Source organism: Neopsephotus bourkii, unplaced genomic scaffold, assembly GCF_033783945.1.
Source record: "Neopsephotus bourkii isolate Nb327-2 ecotype Australia unplaced genomic scaffold, CSIRO-AGI_Nbou_v1 NB_1589, whole genome shotgun sequence".
Lineage (NCBI taxonomy): Eukaryota > Metazoa > Chordata > Aves > Psittaciformes > Psittacidae > Neopsephotus > Neopsephotus bourkii.
Window position 1 is genome coordinate 710298 of NW_026902065.1, and position 18548 is coordinate 728845.

Here is an 18548-nt window from a genome sequence, read left to right on the forward strand (position 1 = left end):
AAAGGGCAGCCTGCACCAACAGGATTTATGCCTTTACAGACAGATCACTGAGAAATGAGTTTCTGCCTTCCAGGCTGCTGGTGCTGCCCATGAGGCTATGCCCTGCCTCAGCGGGAGTCCCCAGGGTGGGCACTGGCCAACACAGGGTGAGCAGGAGGGATGCCTTTGCAAAATCCTGCACCACCTTTGAAGGTGAAAGTGAATATATCCTGGGGTACAAATAAGTTTTTATTTTAATACAAACTAAAAGCTTTTGGAGTTCAAAGAAACATCAACGTGTACTGTGACAGGAGAACCCTGACCACCCCAAACCCTGCTTCAGGTGGGACAGGCTGTTTGGCTTCCCAAGGAAAAGCTTCTTCCAGGAGCCCCACAGGGCACTGTGCCTGCATTTGGGCAGGTGTCAGGTACCAGCGCTTCCCTTGCGTCATGTGGGACAGGGAGGTCACTTGATGCGGTAGAGGACCTTGCGTTGCATGCGGTGCTGGATCTCCCCCCGCCGCATCATCATCTGCAGCACCTTGTAGATGGCGTGCTCTGGGTATTTCTGGAAAAGGAGAGAGCAGGGGAAGATGAGCCGGGAGGGAAAGCTCACCAGCACCCCCAGCCTGGCTATGCCTCCCTGGGGGGACACAGGACCCAGCAGCACCATGTGCCGACGCTCCCTTTTCACTACTCCAGTCTGACCACAGCCGGTGTCACAAATCAAAACAGTTCCGGTTTCAAGGGCAGGATCTCAGCCTTAGGGAATGGACTTCACTCCCCTGAGCAGCAGCCCGGGGTCCCTGGTTTCACAGCCCAACCACGCAGTCCCTGGCCTACCTGCCGCATGAAGTCCTGGACAATGCTGTGCTCCGACACCTGAGAGCCGATGGCGAAGCGGCGTTTGAGCTGCTTCTCAATGCGGGACAGCATCTCTTGGTCCTCCTGTGTCGTGAAGCCTTCTGCCCCTGGAGGGAAAGGCTGTGTGAGCTCTCTGTGGCACCCAGGCGTCACCCTCGAAGCCAGGGTGCCCATCTCCTGTGTCTCCCACCACACCTGCATGTTTCCAAGATTCTAGAGAACCCAGGAGCAAATCCACAATCAAAGGTGGTGAAGCTCCAAAGACACAGATGAATGTGGATCAGACTGTGCCACACTGCCTCTCAAGGAAACGCTGCCTCCAGCCCCATAGGGAAAGATGTTAGAGGACAAACAGGCTGGGGAATCACCTCCAGCAGCAGACTATAGCCTTTGGACCACAAGGGGCCAGACCATCCCTCCCTTGCTCATGACAGGTGGAGACCCTTGGTGTCATTTGCCATTCTGAGCCACAGCTCCTTGGCCATGATGGTGCCTTGCTGCCACAGGCATTCATAGAATCACAGAATAACAGGTTGGAAGAGGCCTCAAGGATCACCTGGCCCAACCTTTCTTGGGAAAAGCACTAATCCCTTTAACTTTGCTCAAAATATAGGTCCAGCATGTGACTGGGGTGGCTGGTACCACTCCCTGCCCCCCGGTCCTGGGAGGGGAGCTCATCTCTCGTTGTATTCAACAGCCAGGCCCAACATGTGCCTCTGGCACAGCGCATCTCCCCCTCACCTGACAGGCTGCCCGACATGGCTGCATCGAGCGTGGACACCTGGAAGAGCCTCAAGGCCTCCTCAACATCCGCCTCCGTGGCGAAGGGCTGAAGCTTCATCTTTGCCAGGGACTCAGCAATGCGCACCACGGCCTCCAGTTGCCTACAACCGAAGATGTTCCCTGCTTTCTACTGCAGCTCCGATGGGTCTCCTCCTTCCCCCTGACACCCTGCTCACCACACCCCAGGCACCGCCAGTGTTGCCCTGTTCAGAGAGCTCCCCCAACACCCAGCACCCCACTAATCCACTTCCCGGGATATGCGAGGTGAGTCCCAGCGGTACAACCCCACCCCTGAGGGTTCTGGTAGGACAAGGAGGGCAGTGCTGCTCACCGCACGGTGATGGGGATGCTGGAGCGGCGGTCGCTCTCCTGCTCGTGCTGGCGAGTGCCGCTCCGCATCAGGATGTAGCGGTTCTTCAGCTTCTCCGCCGCTGCCGCTGACAGCCGAGGGCCACATTTCCTGCAAGGACGGATGGGAGCTGGAAGGCAGCAGCACCACAGAGGGTCCCCCTGTGCAGGGGGTCCCCGGGCACCCCTCGCTTCCTTGGTCCACGCTGTGGCACTGTTGTGAGCTGCTCTTGCTTCTCAAGGCAGGCATTAAATAAGGTCATGCAGATAGAGTGCTTGCAAGCATCAGCTGCACTGTTTGCTTCTCACCACTGCCTCCCACCGTGCAGCCCGGGCACTGCCAAGAAGTCACTCACATCCGACAGAAGGAGATGAGCTTCTTCAGCTTGTTCAGCTCAATCTCACCCTCCACAGCCTGGGTCTGCGTCAAGGCACTCACGTGTAAGGACATCACGTGCTTGGCCAGTGTCTACAAGAGCGGACATCAGTCAGGCAGCGGGAACCACAGTACCTCCCCCTCCCAAAAAAGTAGTGCATCACGAGACCCAGCTGCACCCATAGAGCCTGACCCACCATGTCTCGCTCTTCATTGTGCACATCCTTGACGATGAAGATCATGTCAAATCGGGACAGGATGGTGGGCATAAAATCAATGTTCTCCTCGCCCTTGGTCTCATCCCAGCGCCCAAAGACAGAGTTGGCAGCTGCCAGCACTGAGCAGCGGGAGTTGAGTGTGGTTGTGATTCCTGCCTGCAGGCAGAAGGAGAAATGATGGGGTCAAGACCACAGCCATCTCACAGCAGGGCTAGGGGGCTATTAAATCATAGCTAAAAGTCCAAAGCAGTCTGCAAGGACTCCTCCTCAATCACTTGCATTTAAATAAAACCCAATTGCTCTGTAATGGCTCCTCCTTGGAAAGGGGTCAGCATAGGAACTACCTCGGGCTGGACCCACAAGGCCTTCTGGAGGACTGGCTTCAGCTGACACTTGAGCACTCACTAGTTTCACTTAAAACCTCATGCCAAGGGCAAGGACACACAAGACCCCACCCCACGTTTGCAATGTGAGCAAGACACTGGGTGGCTGGGGCTGAGTCGCCTTGGGCAGTCTTGGTGCAAAGCACTGGGTATGCAGGTAGCAGAGGCAAGAGGGACAGCAGCGGTGGGTGCCGTTACCAGGGACTCAATAGCTAAGGGGTGAAACAGGGGAACCAGGAGGGAGCAGAGGTGCTACCAAAAGAAGCTGAGCAGTAGAGATTAAGAGAAACCGTGATTTGAGAGATCAGGCACCAGGATGTCAGGCAGCCTCTGTAGAAGAGGTGGAGGAGAAGGAGGAAAAGAAGTGACTGTAGGATCTGACATCAGCAGAACTACTACATCTAGAGCAGAGGACAGGCAGAACAGAGGAAGCTTGTTTCAGTCCTGCTGAGGCTATTTGAGAGAAGACAACCCAAAGCCTACAGGTAGGGCTGAGTGGTCTCAGATCAAACAGTGACCATCAAAAACACTGCCTGGACTCTGTAATGGCAGAGCGTGACCGCCATCTCTCAGAAACCCCCTCACAGCTCACCTTAGCAATGGAGATGGTCTGCTGCTCCATGGCCTCGTGAATGGCCACGCGGTCATCCTCCCGCATCTTCCCATCCAAAGTGAGAGAAACGAGGTGAGGAGAAAACGAAGTGATCATCAGTCACCCCCACCAGACCCCAGATACACACCCACTGATGCTGCCCCCCAAGGGGAAGCTCTGTGAGGACTTCTTCCCAAGAGCTCAGGATGTAACCACAATTCCCTTGCAGCCCCATCCCCTGGCCCTCCCCTGCGGCTCTGGGCTCTCCCAGGAGAAGGTGTCAGCCCAAGGACTCTCCCACACAGGCAGTGCCATGGGTACCTTGTCGAACTCATCAATGCACACCACTCCTCCATCCGCCAGCACCATGGCTCCCCCCTCCATGAAGAAATTCCTGGAGGAAGGGTCCCGGATCACCGAGGCCGTCAAACCAGCAGCGCTGCTGCCCTTCCCAGAGGTGTACACCTAGTGGCATGCGGGACAAGGAAAGGGACAGCACATCAGCTGCTGCAGGACCCAGGAGCCTGCTGCTCCAGCTAGAGGACAAAGCACCCCCAGCACCACAAAACCCAGAGGAAACACAAGGATCTCCACATATAGGAAGCAGACCAGCAGTGTACAGAGCCAACTATTGCCTAGCCCCAGGCCTCGGAACAAGAAGCTGTGACGCACCGGAGGGCTTGCAGACACACAAACACAAGTATTAAGCACAGAACAGGGAGTGATTCATTGTTTGGTGGTCTGCTGTATTAGGTTTGTTCCCCTCCGGAGGCAACAATGCAGTCAGAGGCTGAGTTTAATAGAGACTACAAGAAAACACAGCTGAAAATATAATTTCATGCCTGGGCTCAGCCTGGAGGTCCGTGCCTGAGATGCAGTCAACTTCATTTGTCCTGACCAGCCAGCATCTCCACTGATCAAATCTCAACAATAAACAACAGCACCAGTCACGTCTTCGGACGTCTGCAAATAGTCTGGCTCAGATCATAATGAAAGGCATCACCTGCTTCCCCTTCCCTCCTTTGTCCTACATCCTGCACCCCATCTCTTCCAAGCCAGCACCAGAATTAACAGTTCACACCCCTGCCAGCCAGCTGTGAATGCACTGATAGGTATCTACTGTGACCATGGTTTGGTCTTCCATGCTGTGCAAGGAGCAGAAGGAAGAAACAAGCTGCACTACAAGAGGGTCTCTCAAACCACCTACCCCAATGGGCGAACACTTCTCAACAAACTTCAGCAGCTGGGACTTGGCCGTGCCGGGGTCACCCAGCATCAGTAAGTTGATGTCTCCTCTGCGGGTCAGCCCATCCGGGAGCCTGGAGTGACAGGATGGGAGGAAGAGAGGGAGGAGAGATGGTGAGCCTTGATTCTGATAACCAAGCACTGCTAATAACCAAGTGCCAGAAGACCATACGAGGGCTTTGTGCCATGAATGACACCCCTGCCACCACTCCCTCCACCAGGATGACTTCTCCCCACCTCTTGCGGGAGCCTCCAAACAAGAGGCAGGCAATGGCCTTCTTGATGTCGGTGCTGCCATAGATGGAAGGCGCGATGCTCTTGGCGATGGTCTCGTAGATGTTGGGCATGGCAGCAAGGTGACGAAGTTCCTCCTCCTCTTGAGGGGTTACCGAGCCAGCAACGCTGTGTCCTGCACACAATGTTTGTGCGATGCAGCAGTGAGCGAATGGATGTTCTTTAAAGTAAATTACATTACTCCCCCCAAACACCCATTACCCCCAAAACCCCTTCTTGAGATCATGCCAGTGGGGAAGCGTGGAGAGGGCAGGCAGTTGCTATCCCAGCAAGGCAGGCTGTGTACTTAGAGGCTGGTAGGAAAAAACAAGGATCTTGGGCAAAGCAGCTCTGGAGGAACCAGAGGGAGAATTACAGTCAGGGCAATGTTTTCAATACATAGCTCAAATTTAACCATCGTCTGCAGCCTGGATCCTCAGGGATGGCTTAGCAGATTCCCACTAAGATCAATAAGATAAAAGCAACTTAAATACCCTGAAGGACTCAGGCTGAAGCCTCCTCATTTAATATCACTGAGAAAAAGTGATACAGGATATGACTATAGAGCATCCAGGGCAACTTAAACCCTTGAATCGGCTTGAGCCTTCTGCTATATAAGCATCAGAGAAGGACCCAGTTTGTGATTGCATGCAGTGCATGGCAAGGGACCACTGTGCTCAGACAGGGGTCTCTCCCAGCACCACACAGACCAGATGGGCACTAAAAGCAGCCCTCACCTGATCCCTCCGTATCCACCTGGATGCCCACCACGCGGATGTAGGCGCTTCGGATGCCCACACCCACGTTGTCACGGCCTTTGTTCTTGCTATGGGCAGATTTCTTGATGGAGTAGATGCCCATGATAGTGACCCTGTTCCCTGGGACAACTTTGTCACAGAGGTACCTATGAGGAGGAAGGGAAAAGCAGAGAAGATGGTAATGGAGGAAAGGATGGCCCCAGTGGGGTGAGGGTGGGGAGACTGCAATGGTACCTGTCACAGTAGAGCTGCAAGTGGCGGGGCATCTCCCCATGTGGCACAGCATCCGGAGACTCCTGCAGCTTCAGCACCTGGAAGTCCACGCACTTGCACTTATCTGGCATGATGAAATATGGGTCCAGCGGGCATTTTGGGCGGCCAGCTTGTTCTCTGTGCAGAGACACCAATGAGGGGAGGCTGCCGGCACTCCACAACCACCCTATGAGCACCCCTGAAGAGGGGACAGTGGTGACAGAGCCCAGAGCAGCCACCCCTCCAAGCGGTGCCCACCAGGTGAGAAGGGCAATCACATAAGGCTGAACCAAAGGCTCACCAAGCCCTCTGTGTTGCCTACAACAGCTGCCAAAAGCATGCACAACAACAAGCCAAAGACAAGCTGATATTTGAGTGTTTCCCCTGTCTCGCCCCCGTCCCCTGCTAGCTAAAAGCAGGGAGGCAGGTAATTCATTAATTACACAGAAGGTAACAGTATAGATTCAGCGACACAGCAGGGCATTTTTCTTTATAACCTCGTGCACGAAACAAATGTTAAGTGGTTTCTGGTGAGAGAGCAATTAGCAATGTGACAAGGCTGCCATCAACCTTCCAGTCTCTTGAGATGTATCTGCCTTGCTAAACTACAAGCTCTTTGAGACAAAAAGAACCTCCACATCCTGCTACCATCTCAGTACATCACTACTGATGCCTGACCCCATGCAGGGCTTTCAGGAAGGGTAACATGAGAGTGCAGATGCTCTTGTGCAGTCAAGGATCAGCAGCAAGGCGCTGTACAGACCACGCACAAGAACGATCCCTATTCCAAAGGCCTCTCAAGCTGCATTAGAGTTAAGGCGCAGGAAACAAATACTGGAAGGCATGAGCTTTAAGACACAACCCACCAGGATCAGCTGGTGTGAGAGCAGCAGCACAGCAGCAGCTCAGCGCTCATCGACATCAAGAGCTATAAAGCAGGCTTTGAAGGTTAGTAGCAAAGCCTTACTACAGAAGGTAACACGAGTCCCCTGGGGAGGGGGAATGTGGAAGCAAGAAGTTTGTTTGAAAAAGATAAGAACTTAATAGGAAGTTAGGCCAGCAGCTCAGCACAGCATTATGGGGCAGCTGTAAGCGGGAATGAACCTTTAGATACAACAGGCAAAATGCACTAAAGATAAAAAGAAGTCTCTGGACAACTTGCAGCACTGGTCATGTAGTGTCATCACCAGCATGACCATAGACAGCTGCTGGAGTTAAAACTTGCCAGTTTACAGGTACACACAGGCACAAGGTCAACAGGAAGGCAGAAGGCAGAGAGCAGTGCAGATGCTCCTGCATTATGCATCACAGAGCTGACTCCGCAGCACACATGGGATGGAAGGGAAGCAGGAGGAAGGGGTGCAGCCTTTTTTCCCCCCCCATCAGCCTGCCACATGTATCCATGCAGTCCTTACGTGTTGCATTTCCTGGGGAGAGCATAGCCCTCCAGGCCCGGGCGCACCGCAATGTTGGTGATGGTGTTGCGGCAGCTGCGGCACTGGATGGCTATTCTGGTGGCCTTGGCTCTCACAGGGGTTGCTGCAATTACAATTCCAGGGATCTTCACAAGGTGGGACATCTGGTCAGACTGAAAGGGAAAAGGTGAAGGGAAAGTGAGAAAAGCCATCATTGGAGGATGGATGGGAAATTGAAGAAGTTAAAGAAACACAGTTCTTAGCTACAATCCCTGCATTTATGGGACTACAGTACCAGAACAAAAATGCCTGCACAGTGTCAGTCTGCTCTACAGCAGTAAAGGAATGTTGCATGACTTAAGCCTGTGGATTTCAAAGCAGTACAGACTAAGGAAAAAACGCTGTGCAGAACATCACTAACAGCAATAATGTCCCTGCAACAGAAGCCAGCAATAAGTTCTTTGTAGTCACATTTAAGTTGCAAAGCATCCCTGCCTGTAAGTTAGCATACAACCCATGTCCTGTACTATGTGCTCAAGTATCAAAAGCTTCCCTGTAATCACATCCCCACATAAGCAAGCCTTGCCACTCACTGCTCAGTGTGGCAGCACGTTCCCCTCACCTTCAGGCTGCGGATGCTGGCTGCATTGGCATCCGATTTCAGCATCACTTGGATGTCTTGGAGAGTTTCCTCCCCTGAAGGACGAGGACGAGTGACTTCATCTGCGACTTCTTTTGCTGCTTCTTCAAACTATAAGGGGAACAACTAGGCTGTTACAGGTGTACTACAGTGTACCGTCAGGGCTGGTCTCGTGATGCGACAATGTCAGCATACCAGGTTGCCCATCTCCTCCCTCCTTACCAGCTGCAGGTGCTCTGCTGGCTGCTTGTACAGATAGTCAGCAAGATCTTCATCAAAGCTGGCCAAGTCTTCCATCTCCACCTCTATCCAGTACTGACCCAGGTTATAGTGCCGTTTAAGCTCATCCCTGGAAGGCAGTAAACAGTAAAGGTTGGCAGGGCAGAAAGCAACAGTTACCCACAGCAACCTTATGACAAGCAGGCAGCAGAGAAAGCAGGTTCTGCAGGGAGTCCTTGGTTTGGAAAGCAAATAGGAACGATCAGGAGAGTGTAGAGGGACCTGGGCAAATCTTTCATGCAAAACCACTTTGAAATGTGACATAAAGCAGGGACACCAGTGCCTACAGTGACTAATTGTTCACTAGAGTTACATGACCAGATACGCAACTAGAAAACTTCCACACAGGATAACCTATTATACCTAAAACGTGACTTTTAAGTAATAGCACAGCAGGCAATAACCTCTACAAAACACTAGGTCCATGAAACTCAGAGATGAAAGTCCTGTCCCAGCCCTTGCATGACACATCTCCATGTTCTCTCATAGTTGTGTCTCCAAACTGCACAGGCAAAGGGATGGCCAAGGCACCTTCGTAGCCTCCAACGGAGCATATGGACAGCGCTGCACTGATTTGAATGGACACAGACAATGGATACTAGACCAGTAAGCACTAGAACTTGAAGACAGACCTCGAATTACATAGCTACGTGCAAGCTTGGCAGTGCAGCTCCCTCTATTGCTACCTGTGCCACTTGCTGGCTGCCTAACAATGTGGCAGAACACCAGACCTGTTTTCCTGTAAGACTAAATGGGAACCTTTCTTATACTGACAAAGAGTTAGTTATGGTCTATGGGCAGAGAAAAGCTGACACATGCCACTGTATATCTGAATGCACATAGCAGGAGGGAAGTTAACAGCAGGCTGGGTGTCCGAAGAGGAGCGGCACCAAAGGAGAATAGGGGTCATAGCAGCACCTGTATTTGAAGGTGAAGCCCGTCCGGTCCGTGCCCACCCGGTACTGCCGCAGGAACTCCTTGAACCGCTTCTGCAGCTGCGACTTCCGAATCTGCCCCTCGTCCACAGACACATCGCCCCCGAAACTGTCGCTGTAGTAAATGCCGGGGTCGTCAAAACCGGACATGGCGACTGCTGCTGCCCTGAGGGGGACGAGAGCCCACGATCAGCACCAAAAACCCCCTTCTTCTTCTCCACCTCCTTCTCCCTCCCCTCCCCGCACCAAATGCCCCAGGGGATACCCTCTTCCCGACCCCACTGCCCCTCCCCCCCAGCCTCGCCACCCCTGGCACTGCCCCCGTCCTCGCCATGACTCCCATGCCCTCCTGATCCCGATCCCGATCCCGATCCCGATCCCGATCCCGATCCGCACCTCGCTGACCGAGAGAAACCGCCACCGACTTCTTCGCGGCAAAAACAACGCGCGGCGGAAACCAAACCTCAGCCCCGCCGCTGTCGCCGGGCACTCCGATTGGCCCGCCAGCAGCGCGCCTCCGCCGATTGGACCCCGCCTGTTCTCCCGCACCGCCCCAAGGGGAAGCGGGCCGACTTGCCTCTGCCGCTGATTGGCCGAAACGCTCAGCCCTCTGCCTGCCTGGAGCAGTTTGGCGCGAAATCTGGGAGAGAAGGGCGGGGAGAGGCGAAATGGCGGGTGGGTGGGACCATCGTGGCGGTAAGCGGAGGGGGGGGAACGGGTGAAACCATTGAGGGCGCAGGGAGCACGTTGGGTGCCCCCAGGCGGCCGGTGCGGCCATGGCCAAGGGGAATAGGGCAGAGGAGAAACGTGTTGTGCGCGGGGGGACGCACTGTGAGGGAACCACAGAGTCACAGGCTGGTTTGAGTTGGAAGGGACCTTAAAGCTCATCCAGTTCCAAGCCCCTGCCACAGGCAGGGACACCTTCCACTAGAGCAGGTTGCTCCAAGCCCCATCCAACCTGGCCTTGAGCACTGCCAGGGATGGGGCAGCCACAGCTTCTCTGGGCAACCTGTGCCAGTGCCTCACCACCCTCACAGGGAAGAGTTTCTTCCCTATATCGAAGGTAAAACTCCCCTCTGTCAGGTTAAAGCCATCCCCCTTGTCCTGTCACTACCTGCCCTTGCAACAAGCCCCTCTCCAGATTTCTTGTAGAGCCCCCTTAGGCACTGGAAGCTGCTCTAAAGTCTCCCTGGAGCCTTCTCTTCTCCAAGTTGAACAAGCCCGGCTCTCTCAGCCTGCCTTCATAGGAGAAAGCATCTTCATGTCCCACCTCTGGACTTGCTCTAGCAGGTCTATGTCCTTTATATATTCATAAAGATCATAGGCAAGTACAAACGAAGCTTTAGTCTTTGCCTCTGAAGACTTCTTTATGCTCAGTGTGGAGTCCTTTGGTGTGCAATAGCATAATGACAGTGAGGTGCTCAAAGCACCATACCTCTTCTGCCATGAGCAGGGGGGGATAATGTCAGTCTGAACCCAGATTTCCTAACCTCGAGGTCACAGCTGCAATCCCTTTGGTTAGTGGAGAGAAGCTGAGTGTGGCAGAGTGCGTTTCTGAGCTCATGGGCATTTGTTTGCGTGTTTGGGATGTTGAGTTATACAGCGTGGTTGAACATAATGACTTAGTTGGGGTTGGTTAAAGGGACTGGATATGCTGAACTTTGAGAAAGTTCTTATATTTAAATAGCTATCAAGCTATGTATGCCTGCTTTTCAAACACCTGACTATCTTTTTAAGGACTATTTTTTCTACCAGGGGTTTCAGATGGGCCCAAGTATTAAAAAGGATTTGGGAGGAATATAGAGCCTGAGAATAAACAGCTGAATGCGGGTGTTTCCCACTGCTTATTCTCAGCACGACCTGCGTTCTGATGCTTGCTCTCTGAGCAGGTTCAGTGCTGGTCATTAAAACAGATCGTTAGGAATGTGTGTCTTTGGGATTAAGGTCACAGCCAGAACAGGCAGCATCATGGAGACTGGTTGATCACAGAGGCTTTCTGGTAGAAAGAGTGAAAAGGCCTCTGAGGTGATAGATAATGGCCTTGTGGGTACCTACTGTTCCATACATGAACTGCAACCTCTCCTGCAGTGACTCCTGTGTTAGAAGACCTTCCAAAGCACATAGGGCCTGTGGCTGGCCACAAAGCCATCCATCCAGAGCTGCCTCAGCAAAAGGGGAGGGAAAAAAGCTGTGTGCATGGGCTGCTCCAGCAGTGCTGTGTGTTTGGAGTGTCTTTAGCAATGCCATGTGTGTGTGCTGAATCCTGGGAGGAAGTTGGGTTCGTTTATTACATAGGTGAGAGCTTACAGTTGTGTGCTTGATGTGTCCCATTTAGCTGCCTCATAGGATCAAAGCCTAGTGTGTGTTTCATTTCTGGGTGGTGAAAACACGCTTGCTTTTCTGATTCTTGCAAAGGCAGTCTGGGAATGGAACCCTTAGCTGATTTAAGACTGATTGAGGGTCCCATCACCTATTGCTTTTAATAGCTCTTACATATGCCTTCCACCCCTTAAAAATCCTTTGTATGCTCACAGACCTTTGTGCCATTTCTAGAAAGAGAGCAGCGTGTAGGAGCTGCAGAAACCTGCCCCAGCTTCTAATAGGTTATTGATAGCACCAAGTGGGAGAAGAGTCAGATTCTGATGCTAGCTCCCACTTTGTCTACTGTCATGGCTGTGGAGGCAGCAGCCCCGAAAAACTTGGGAGGACAAAAGACAGCTCCTTTCTCCCCAGGTACGGCTTAAATAATAGTGAATACCAGGCCTGAAGAGTTTAAATTGAAGTTTATTATGTGTATAAATTACATCACCAGACAAGATAATGACAGTGTATCTTCAACAGCCGCGTTCTGCTTCTCTTTTAAAAACCAAAAATGATTGGAAAAAGGAATTAACAAAAGACCTATTCGTGTCATATAAAACAGTCTATAACCCATGGGAGCCATGCGGCTCCGCAGGAAAAGTGATCACAGTGTTATCTAACAGTATAAACATCAAGCAAACAGAGCTCCAGAGAGCTTTGAGTTTCTGAGGAGAGACAGATATCAAAGCTGCGTTTCTGATCCTGTAGAAGTTTTTGCAGGCACTCTGTAACAACAATTCTTGGCCATCGTTTTTAGCCCTTTCTACCCTTTGGTGATAAAGTTAGTCTCTGAGAAGAGCTCACACCAAGCATGAGGGAGACTTTGCCTGAACCCCCTTTACAGCACTCTGATTCTGGGGAGAAAAAAGTCTCCTAATATTAGTGGCAGAGCCAAGATCACAGTACCCGGTGGGGAAATTTCTTTCACAAAGACTGGGGAAGGTGGATTAGTTCAGGATGAGGGAAGGCACGAAGAGAAGGTGAAGCTCCTGCTCCATCACATGGCAAATAAGCCCACGGCAACTGTCATGGCTAGGAAGCCGAGCGCCAGGATCCACCGCACCAGGGGAGTGGTGGGCATCATGTCTGTGTGCCTCCTGTTTGTCCTCTCGCTTTCTTTCCCAGGTGCTGGACCTAGATCAAAGAGGGAGCAAAAAGAAAAGCACGTGAGAAGAGGTTGAGGCAAGACGCTGCTGGTATGCCATGCTTGCTGTCCCAGGGCTGGAGCTGCCAAGGGGAAGAGGAGGAAGCCCAGAGGTTCTGCTCTCCTGGAGGAGGTGAAGAAGGGAAGCAGCAGACCTGATGTGGAAACCACAAAGGCTCACAACTACTCTGCATGTACATGAGTACCAACTTGTCTCCTTACAGCCATATAAATGCACTGCCCAGCTCCATCAAACCCCTGCTGTGTGCAGAAGATGGTCAAATACTTAAGCCAGAATGTTAAAAGGTGGTTTCTGTCCTACTTCTCACCGATTTAACTGGTTAGGCATCTAACGGCCTTAAACAGTCCTCAGCACTCCAGACATTTTTACCAGGATGGGATACCTCACCCAACACCAAACTTTTCAGAAAAATCTTACTTTTATGAGTGTGTTGGGAAAGGAGCAGCCAAGTTTCACAGAGAACTGTTACTGCCTTTCCCAAAGAAGTTGCTTTAAGCTTCGTTGCCTAGAGATGCGCAGGATGAGGTTTGATTCTCATTCTTTGCCATGGGAAAATGATGGCTCAGTCCAGCGTGCACTGAAAGATTTCCCTTTTGGTTTCAGAATGGGTAGGTCATAAGGGCTTCTTTATTTGAATCACATGTTATCAGGGAAACCACTCTCCTCTGTAAACATCTGAGCCAGCTCCTCCCTCAGTAACAAGTCTGACTGTGTAAAGGGATTGCTTTGCTTACAGCTGCTCCTCAGGCTTTGCCCAGTTTGGGACTGACCCTCGCCAGGAGTGAAGCTTTCTCAGCTTTGCAACACGGGTGGGCAGCCCCGCTTCCCAGCTGGCTGCGTTTCACCATCTGGATATAACCGCAGCACACTTTCAGGAGAGTTCTCAGTGAATACTTGCAGAAGGTAGAGAAATCACAAGAGGGAGACTTAGGCTGAATGGACAGGCCACTGGATAGGGCCGTGTGTAAAGAAATATGTTCTGTGAGCATCACAGCACCACGGCTGATCTGATGGGAAAAATCGCTGCCTTTGCTCCTGTGAAGTCAAGGCTGGTTTTGACTGTGGTCAAAAGTCACCTTAAGCTCATTAAAACCTAACAGGAAGAGAGGGCAGTTTCTTCTTGTCAAGTTCCCTTATTGACTGGTTTTCTGGAGAGCCCACATGTGTCATCCTTGTTCTGACATGTCCAGAAGCAGCTCTGCACACACAGTGCCTATCCTTGCACTACCTACTGATGGCTGGGGAAGAGACGGGGCAAGCACCTCGTGCTCCTTTCTCAGGGGCTTTAAAAACCAAGCATAGAGCAAAGGAGGAGAACAAAACCACATGGGGTGATGTTAAACCCCTGCCCTTAGCAGTGTCTTACCGTGCTCATATGATTTGTTAACGTTCCTTGTGCGAAGTTCTGCCTTCAGTTGTGGAGGGTGACCATTTTCCTGGCCCTTAGACACCAGCTCCTGCAGTGCCTCAAACACCTGAGAAGAAGGAACACTGTCTCATTATGAGGCCTCCTCTTCATCTGCCCCTTTGCCCCTTGCCCCTCCCATAGCCACTTTAGGAGCTAGATGAAGACACAACTCAGTCCAACTCTTCTGGCACTTTTTGTACAGCACATAACCTGCCTGTGGGGTTAAGAGCATATCTTTCAAACTCCTTGTTCATTTTACAGGTTCTCCCTGAAGCTTCCAGCTCCTTCCTTCTGATGGGAAGGAAAACAAGGTACCTGTGCATCTGGTCAGCATTCACAGAGGACCTGTGGATCTGTACTACAGGGGTAGGACAGATAGGTGGTGATCCCTGCTCCAAGTATAAGCCCTTTATGACACATGAAAGAGGCTAAATTTAAACTTTAAGGGAGAGAGAACAGCTTTTCAGATACCATCCTTTCACTAGGCTCCCAGGCTGGACAAGTGTAGCCATCCAACCCTGACTAGCTTGCTGTAATGCACAACTTCCCATAAGCTCCACAGCAGAAATACCAGCTTTGCCTTTCCCCCGTGGCTATTATCTTATTCCACAGAGGGTGTGGGCAGGCAGGGCTGGTTGTTTGTTACTCACTCGTATATTTAGCAAGAATGCTTTCTTGGCCTCCTCCAAGACTCTCTTCTTAGTGGCGAGATCCATCTCGAGGGCATTCATGCGGGAGCGATAGAGCTGCTTGAACTTGGTGGCGTTGGAAACCCCATCAAAGGTGAAGAAAGCCAGCCCTTCCCCAGTGCTGGGCAGCTGCAGGGCCTTTTGGGCAATTTTCTTCAGCACTTGCCCCCCAGAGAGGTCTCCCAGATAGCGAGTGTAGGCATGGGCCACCAGGAGCTCTGGGTGGTTCTTGCCTACGCAGTGGAGCCTCTCGACGTATTTCCGAGTAGCCTCAGGACACGGGATCTCATCCCTCCAGTTGCTGCCATAGAAGTACTCCAAGTCTTGCTCCAGGGCAGCCTTCCGGTGCAGCTCCGCTGGAAAGTACACGGGGGCATAAACTGGGTTGTCCTTGTTCCGTTCAATCTCTTCTTCCAGAGCAGAGTAGATGAAGTACAAGGATGCCGTAACCAGCTGAAAGGGAATGAAGAGGTGAGCTGTGGGTGTATATTTATGTCTTCTTCAGGTTTTGGGGACAAATCCTGCTAATGAAAAAGTTACTTATGAGCACACCCAGTATGAGCCATGCACGTCTGTTTCCCATGTGGAAAACAGAGTTACAAGGTGCAGTAAGACACAATTTAGCCCTTCCACTCCTGAGGCAGCATCAGGTAAGACCTAAGTCCTTTCCAGCAGCTATTGGTCTTACCTGGTCTTAAAAGGTAACTTCATCATCAAGTTAAAGGCAGCCTGATGTAACGGAAACAGGAGCTCTGTTAAATCATGTCTGGTCTATTCTCCTCATCCCCTTGGTTCAATAGAGAGGGTATTCCCAAAGGTACATTTTCTACTGCATTGTTCAAATCTGAATGCTTTAGGATGTGGCTTCCCTTTACATGGCCTTGTAAGATGATGACACACCCTATTTGTTTTTCAACATATTTGTCCTGTTGGAATCCCACCATCCTGGGAACTGAGGCATCACACTCTCCTCATTCACACTTGCAAGAGGGGTTGCCCCAAGGAGACCAGATAAAAGGGGGATGGAAGCACAGCCTGCCTCTGAAAGATGCCTTTGTGGAGGAGCACTGCCAGGCTGTGTGTTCTCCTTTCTATTTTGAAACCATTGTTGTTGTTGTTGTTTTTCCCAGCTTACGCGATGCTTTCTTCCCTCTGCCAACTTTTCCACGTGGTGTAAGACAATCTAGCTGTGTACTTTCCTGCCCTGCTCATTCTGTTTTCAGGGGCTGTGTTCATACGTATGCCTACACCACCCCTTCCTGACACTGGAATTCCCTACCAGCCACAAAGGGTGAAACATTAAGGTCTTGCAGAGAGTCAGGTTTGGGCAGGGGTGGGTTACATGGATGACAGGAGAGAAAGCAGGTCACTCTCCCAACAGAGCAATCAGTTCTGCAGTAAAAGAGTTACCATTTCAACTTTTCCCCACTGTGACAGCAAATAGGACTTTGATAAGCACATGGGCAGTGGCTTGGTTGGGTATCTGGAAACAAATATTCAGATTCCTAGTCACGTATCAAGGCAGATACATGCGTGTGCCAAGACAGTCAACAAAAATAGAGGATTTTAAACAATAACCTGGGAGCCAGCCTACTGGCAAAGAAACAAACTACAGGCACACTGCCTAGCAAATGGAGAGAATATAACTTGCGTGGCTGCTTTCAGAGGCAGGTAGAGTTCTAGTGGGAAAGCTGTCGTTACTTTTTCAAACCCACGTCACATCTCACTCCCCCAGCAGCATGTAAATGTCTGCTACGAAATGGAGCTGTATTCCTGAGGGCCTGGTGTTTTATGTTCTTGCCAGCCTGTCTCAAAGTTCATTGCCTAACCAGTGGCACATTCCTAACAGCAGGAAGTCAGCACCTTAAATTTGTGCCTGACCAAGTATCCTGAATGTGACCTGTCAGAAATAAGTCGCCTTCTTCCCACTCTGGTGGATTTACTTGCAAGGAACGATTCAAACAACAAGGTAATTAAGACACAGGTTGGATCGCTAGCTGCTACTTCCAAGACCATGCGTCACATCCTATAGCCTCTCAGGAATTTCTGGCCCAGGTGTGTGCTGTGTTTTTGCCCATGGCTTTGTTATGTGGCTCAGATGCCAGGAATCATGTACCTAGCCAGGTTAGGTGCAGACTAATATCTGCAAATGTCTTCTCTTTTATCTGAGGAATAGCAACAGGCTCCTACCTGTTAGTGTCAGACATGGCTTGCTCAAGTTCAGTCTGCCTTTGAGTTGTTATTGTTCATGAGCTCAGCTCTGGTATAACCCAAGTGACAACTGAAACATCACGAAGTTCAGTGCCAGAGATGATCCCACATCCTCACATCCTTGCCATTCCACCATTATTTCTTGCTGTGGCTGCTTAAGAGGGTTGTAAATTTAATATTCTCCCTCTTTTTGGCATTTCAGCCACTCAAGTATCTGCACACAGTCATATCTCCGTTAAGTACCATTGCCAGTAATTAACATGCAGGCTTTTATGAAGAAAGAGAAAAGAAATTGCATCGATCTCATCAAGCTCTTTGTCTCTTCATCCTGCCTCAGCTTGACTGCCCATCCTGATATGCACCATCCCGCCCTGCCTTCTGCATGAGATCTCAGGGTGCTGGAGTTTGATGAAGAGCATGTTTTGCACAGGAGATGCTGATACTAGGCAGCTGTAATACACAGGACCTCCTTCCTTGTGCCATCCCCATCCTCCCCCTTTTAGTCCCTGCACACTCCGTGTGATCTAACAGTGTATTTCCCGGCAAGAAATTCCCATTCCCAAGCAATGCCGCTATAAAATACCTTAAACTCGTGGAGAGACACCTGCCCCTTCTGAAAGTTCTTCATGAACGGTGTGTTCTCTGCCTGCTCGTGCACCTCCTTGGTAGCTTCCTTCAACAGTTCTGACAGGTCCTTGGACATGCTGGGGAGGAGCAGCAAAACAAATGTCAGTGCTGTTCGCTCCTCTGGCTGAACAGATCTTTGTGAGAAAACAGAGTGGATAAGAGGATGGCAGAAATAGGAGCAGAGCATTCCCGAGAGCCACGGATGGAAACCAGCATCCCAGACACTGTCCTGAGCAAGGAAAACGGACAGACTCTATTCAGACGTGAAAGCAGGGGCATGCCACTCGCCACAGAGCAGAAACAAGAACAGCATGTCTAAAAGCAAGGGAGAAACTATTCTGGCAAAGAACTCCCTCTTGCTCCCGTCCCGCTCTCACCTCTCGGAGCTGTGCGTCCAGGAAGTTTCCATGTTTACCCAAGTCGCTTCGCTCCTCCGCTTCCCTGCTGTTTTTTTCTCGCTTATGCTTTCCTCCTTCCTCCCCTTGTGCTCCCAGGAAGGATAGTGAAGCTCTGAGCTGGGCAGCCCGGCTCCCGCATCCAGCTTTATACTGGCGAGCCACGTGAGCAGCCAAACCACTGACCTCAGCGTGAGTACAAACTTCTTGCAACACCACTGCACTTCCCTTCCCTTCCCTTCCCTTCCCAGCGCGGCTGGCAGCCTCCCCGCGCCCGCGATCCCAAGGGACCAGAAGGAAGTCACCTGATTCGCCTTGATAACTAAGCACAAACACAAGAGGATGTCCAGC

General features: G+C 51.3%; 2 protein-coding genes across 2 annotated transcripts; both read right to left on the minus strand.

The window, feature by feature from the left end:
* Nucleotides 1-215: 215 nt before the first annotated feature.
* MCM5 (minichromosome maintenance complex component 5) lies at nt 216-9866 on the minus strand. Its single transcript, XM_061371786.1, has 17 exons — nt 9737-9866; nt 9324-9506; nt 8349-8475; nt 8109-8237; nt 7487-7659; nt 6054-6209; nt 5799-5965; nt 5026-5197; nt 4751-4862; nt 3865-4008; nt 3544-3609; nt 2548-2724; nt 2331-2443; nt 1958-2086; nt 1585-1727; nt 823-950; nt 216-547 (listed from the first exon to the last, which is right to left on the minus strand). Exons 2-17 carry the CDS (start codon nt 9488-9490, stop codon nt 446-448), a joined length of 2205 nt encoding a protein of 734 aa, XP_061227770.1. The 5' UTR covers nt 9491-9506; nt 9737-9866; the 3' UTR covers nt 216-445.
* Nucleotides 9867-12104: 2238 nt separating this feature from the next.
* Nucleotides 12105-18339, minus strand: HMOX1 (heme oxygenase 1). Its single transcript, XM_061371787.1, has 5 exons — nt 18180-18339; nt 17759-17879; nt 14926-15417; nt 14234-14342; nt 12105-12835 (listed from the first exon to the last, which is right to left on the minus strand). Exons 1-5 carry the CDS (start codon nt 18209-18211, stop codon nt 12699-12701), a joined length of 891 nt encoding a protein of 296 aa, XP_061227771.1. The 5' UTR covers nt 18212-18339; the 3' UTR covers nt 12105-12698.
* Nucleotides 18340-18548: the final 209 nt, after the last annotated feature.

Excerpts from the sequence above, each read along its gene's own strand:
- MCM5 (XM_061371786.1), bottom strand. The coding sequence starts at position 9,490 with ATGTCCGGTTTTGACGACCCCGGCATTTACTACAGCGACAGTTTCGGG. Across the intron at positions 3,610-3,864 it reads GCATTGATGAGTTCGACAAG|ATGCGGGAGGATGACCGCGT; the intron begins GTACCCATGGCA and ends TTGGATGGGAAG. Across the intron at positions 1,728-1,957 it reads AGCATCCCCATCACCGTGCG|GCAACTGGAGGCCGTGGTGC; the intron begins GTGAGCAGCACT and ends CTTCGGTTGTAG.
- HMOX1 (XM_061371787.1), bottom strand. The coding sequence starts at position 18,211 with ATGGAAACTTCCTGGACGCACAGCTCCGAGAG. Across the intron at positions 14,343-14,925 it reads CATTCTTGCTAAATATACGA|GTGTTTGAGGCACTGCAGGA; the intron begins GTGAGTAACAAA and ends CCTTCTTCTCAG. Across the intron at positions 12,836-14,233 it reads TAACAAATCATATGAGCACG|GTCCAGCACCTGGGAAAGAA; the intron begins GTAAGACACTGC and ends TCTTTGATCTAG.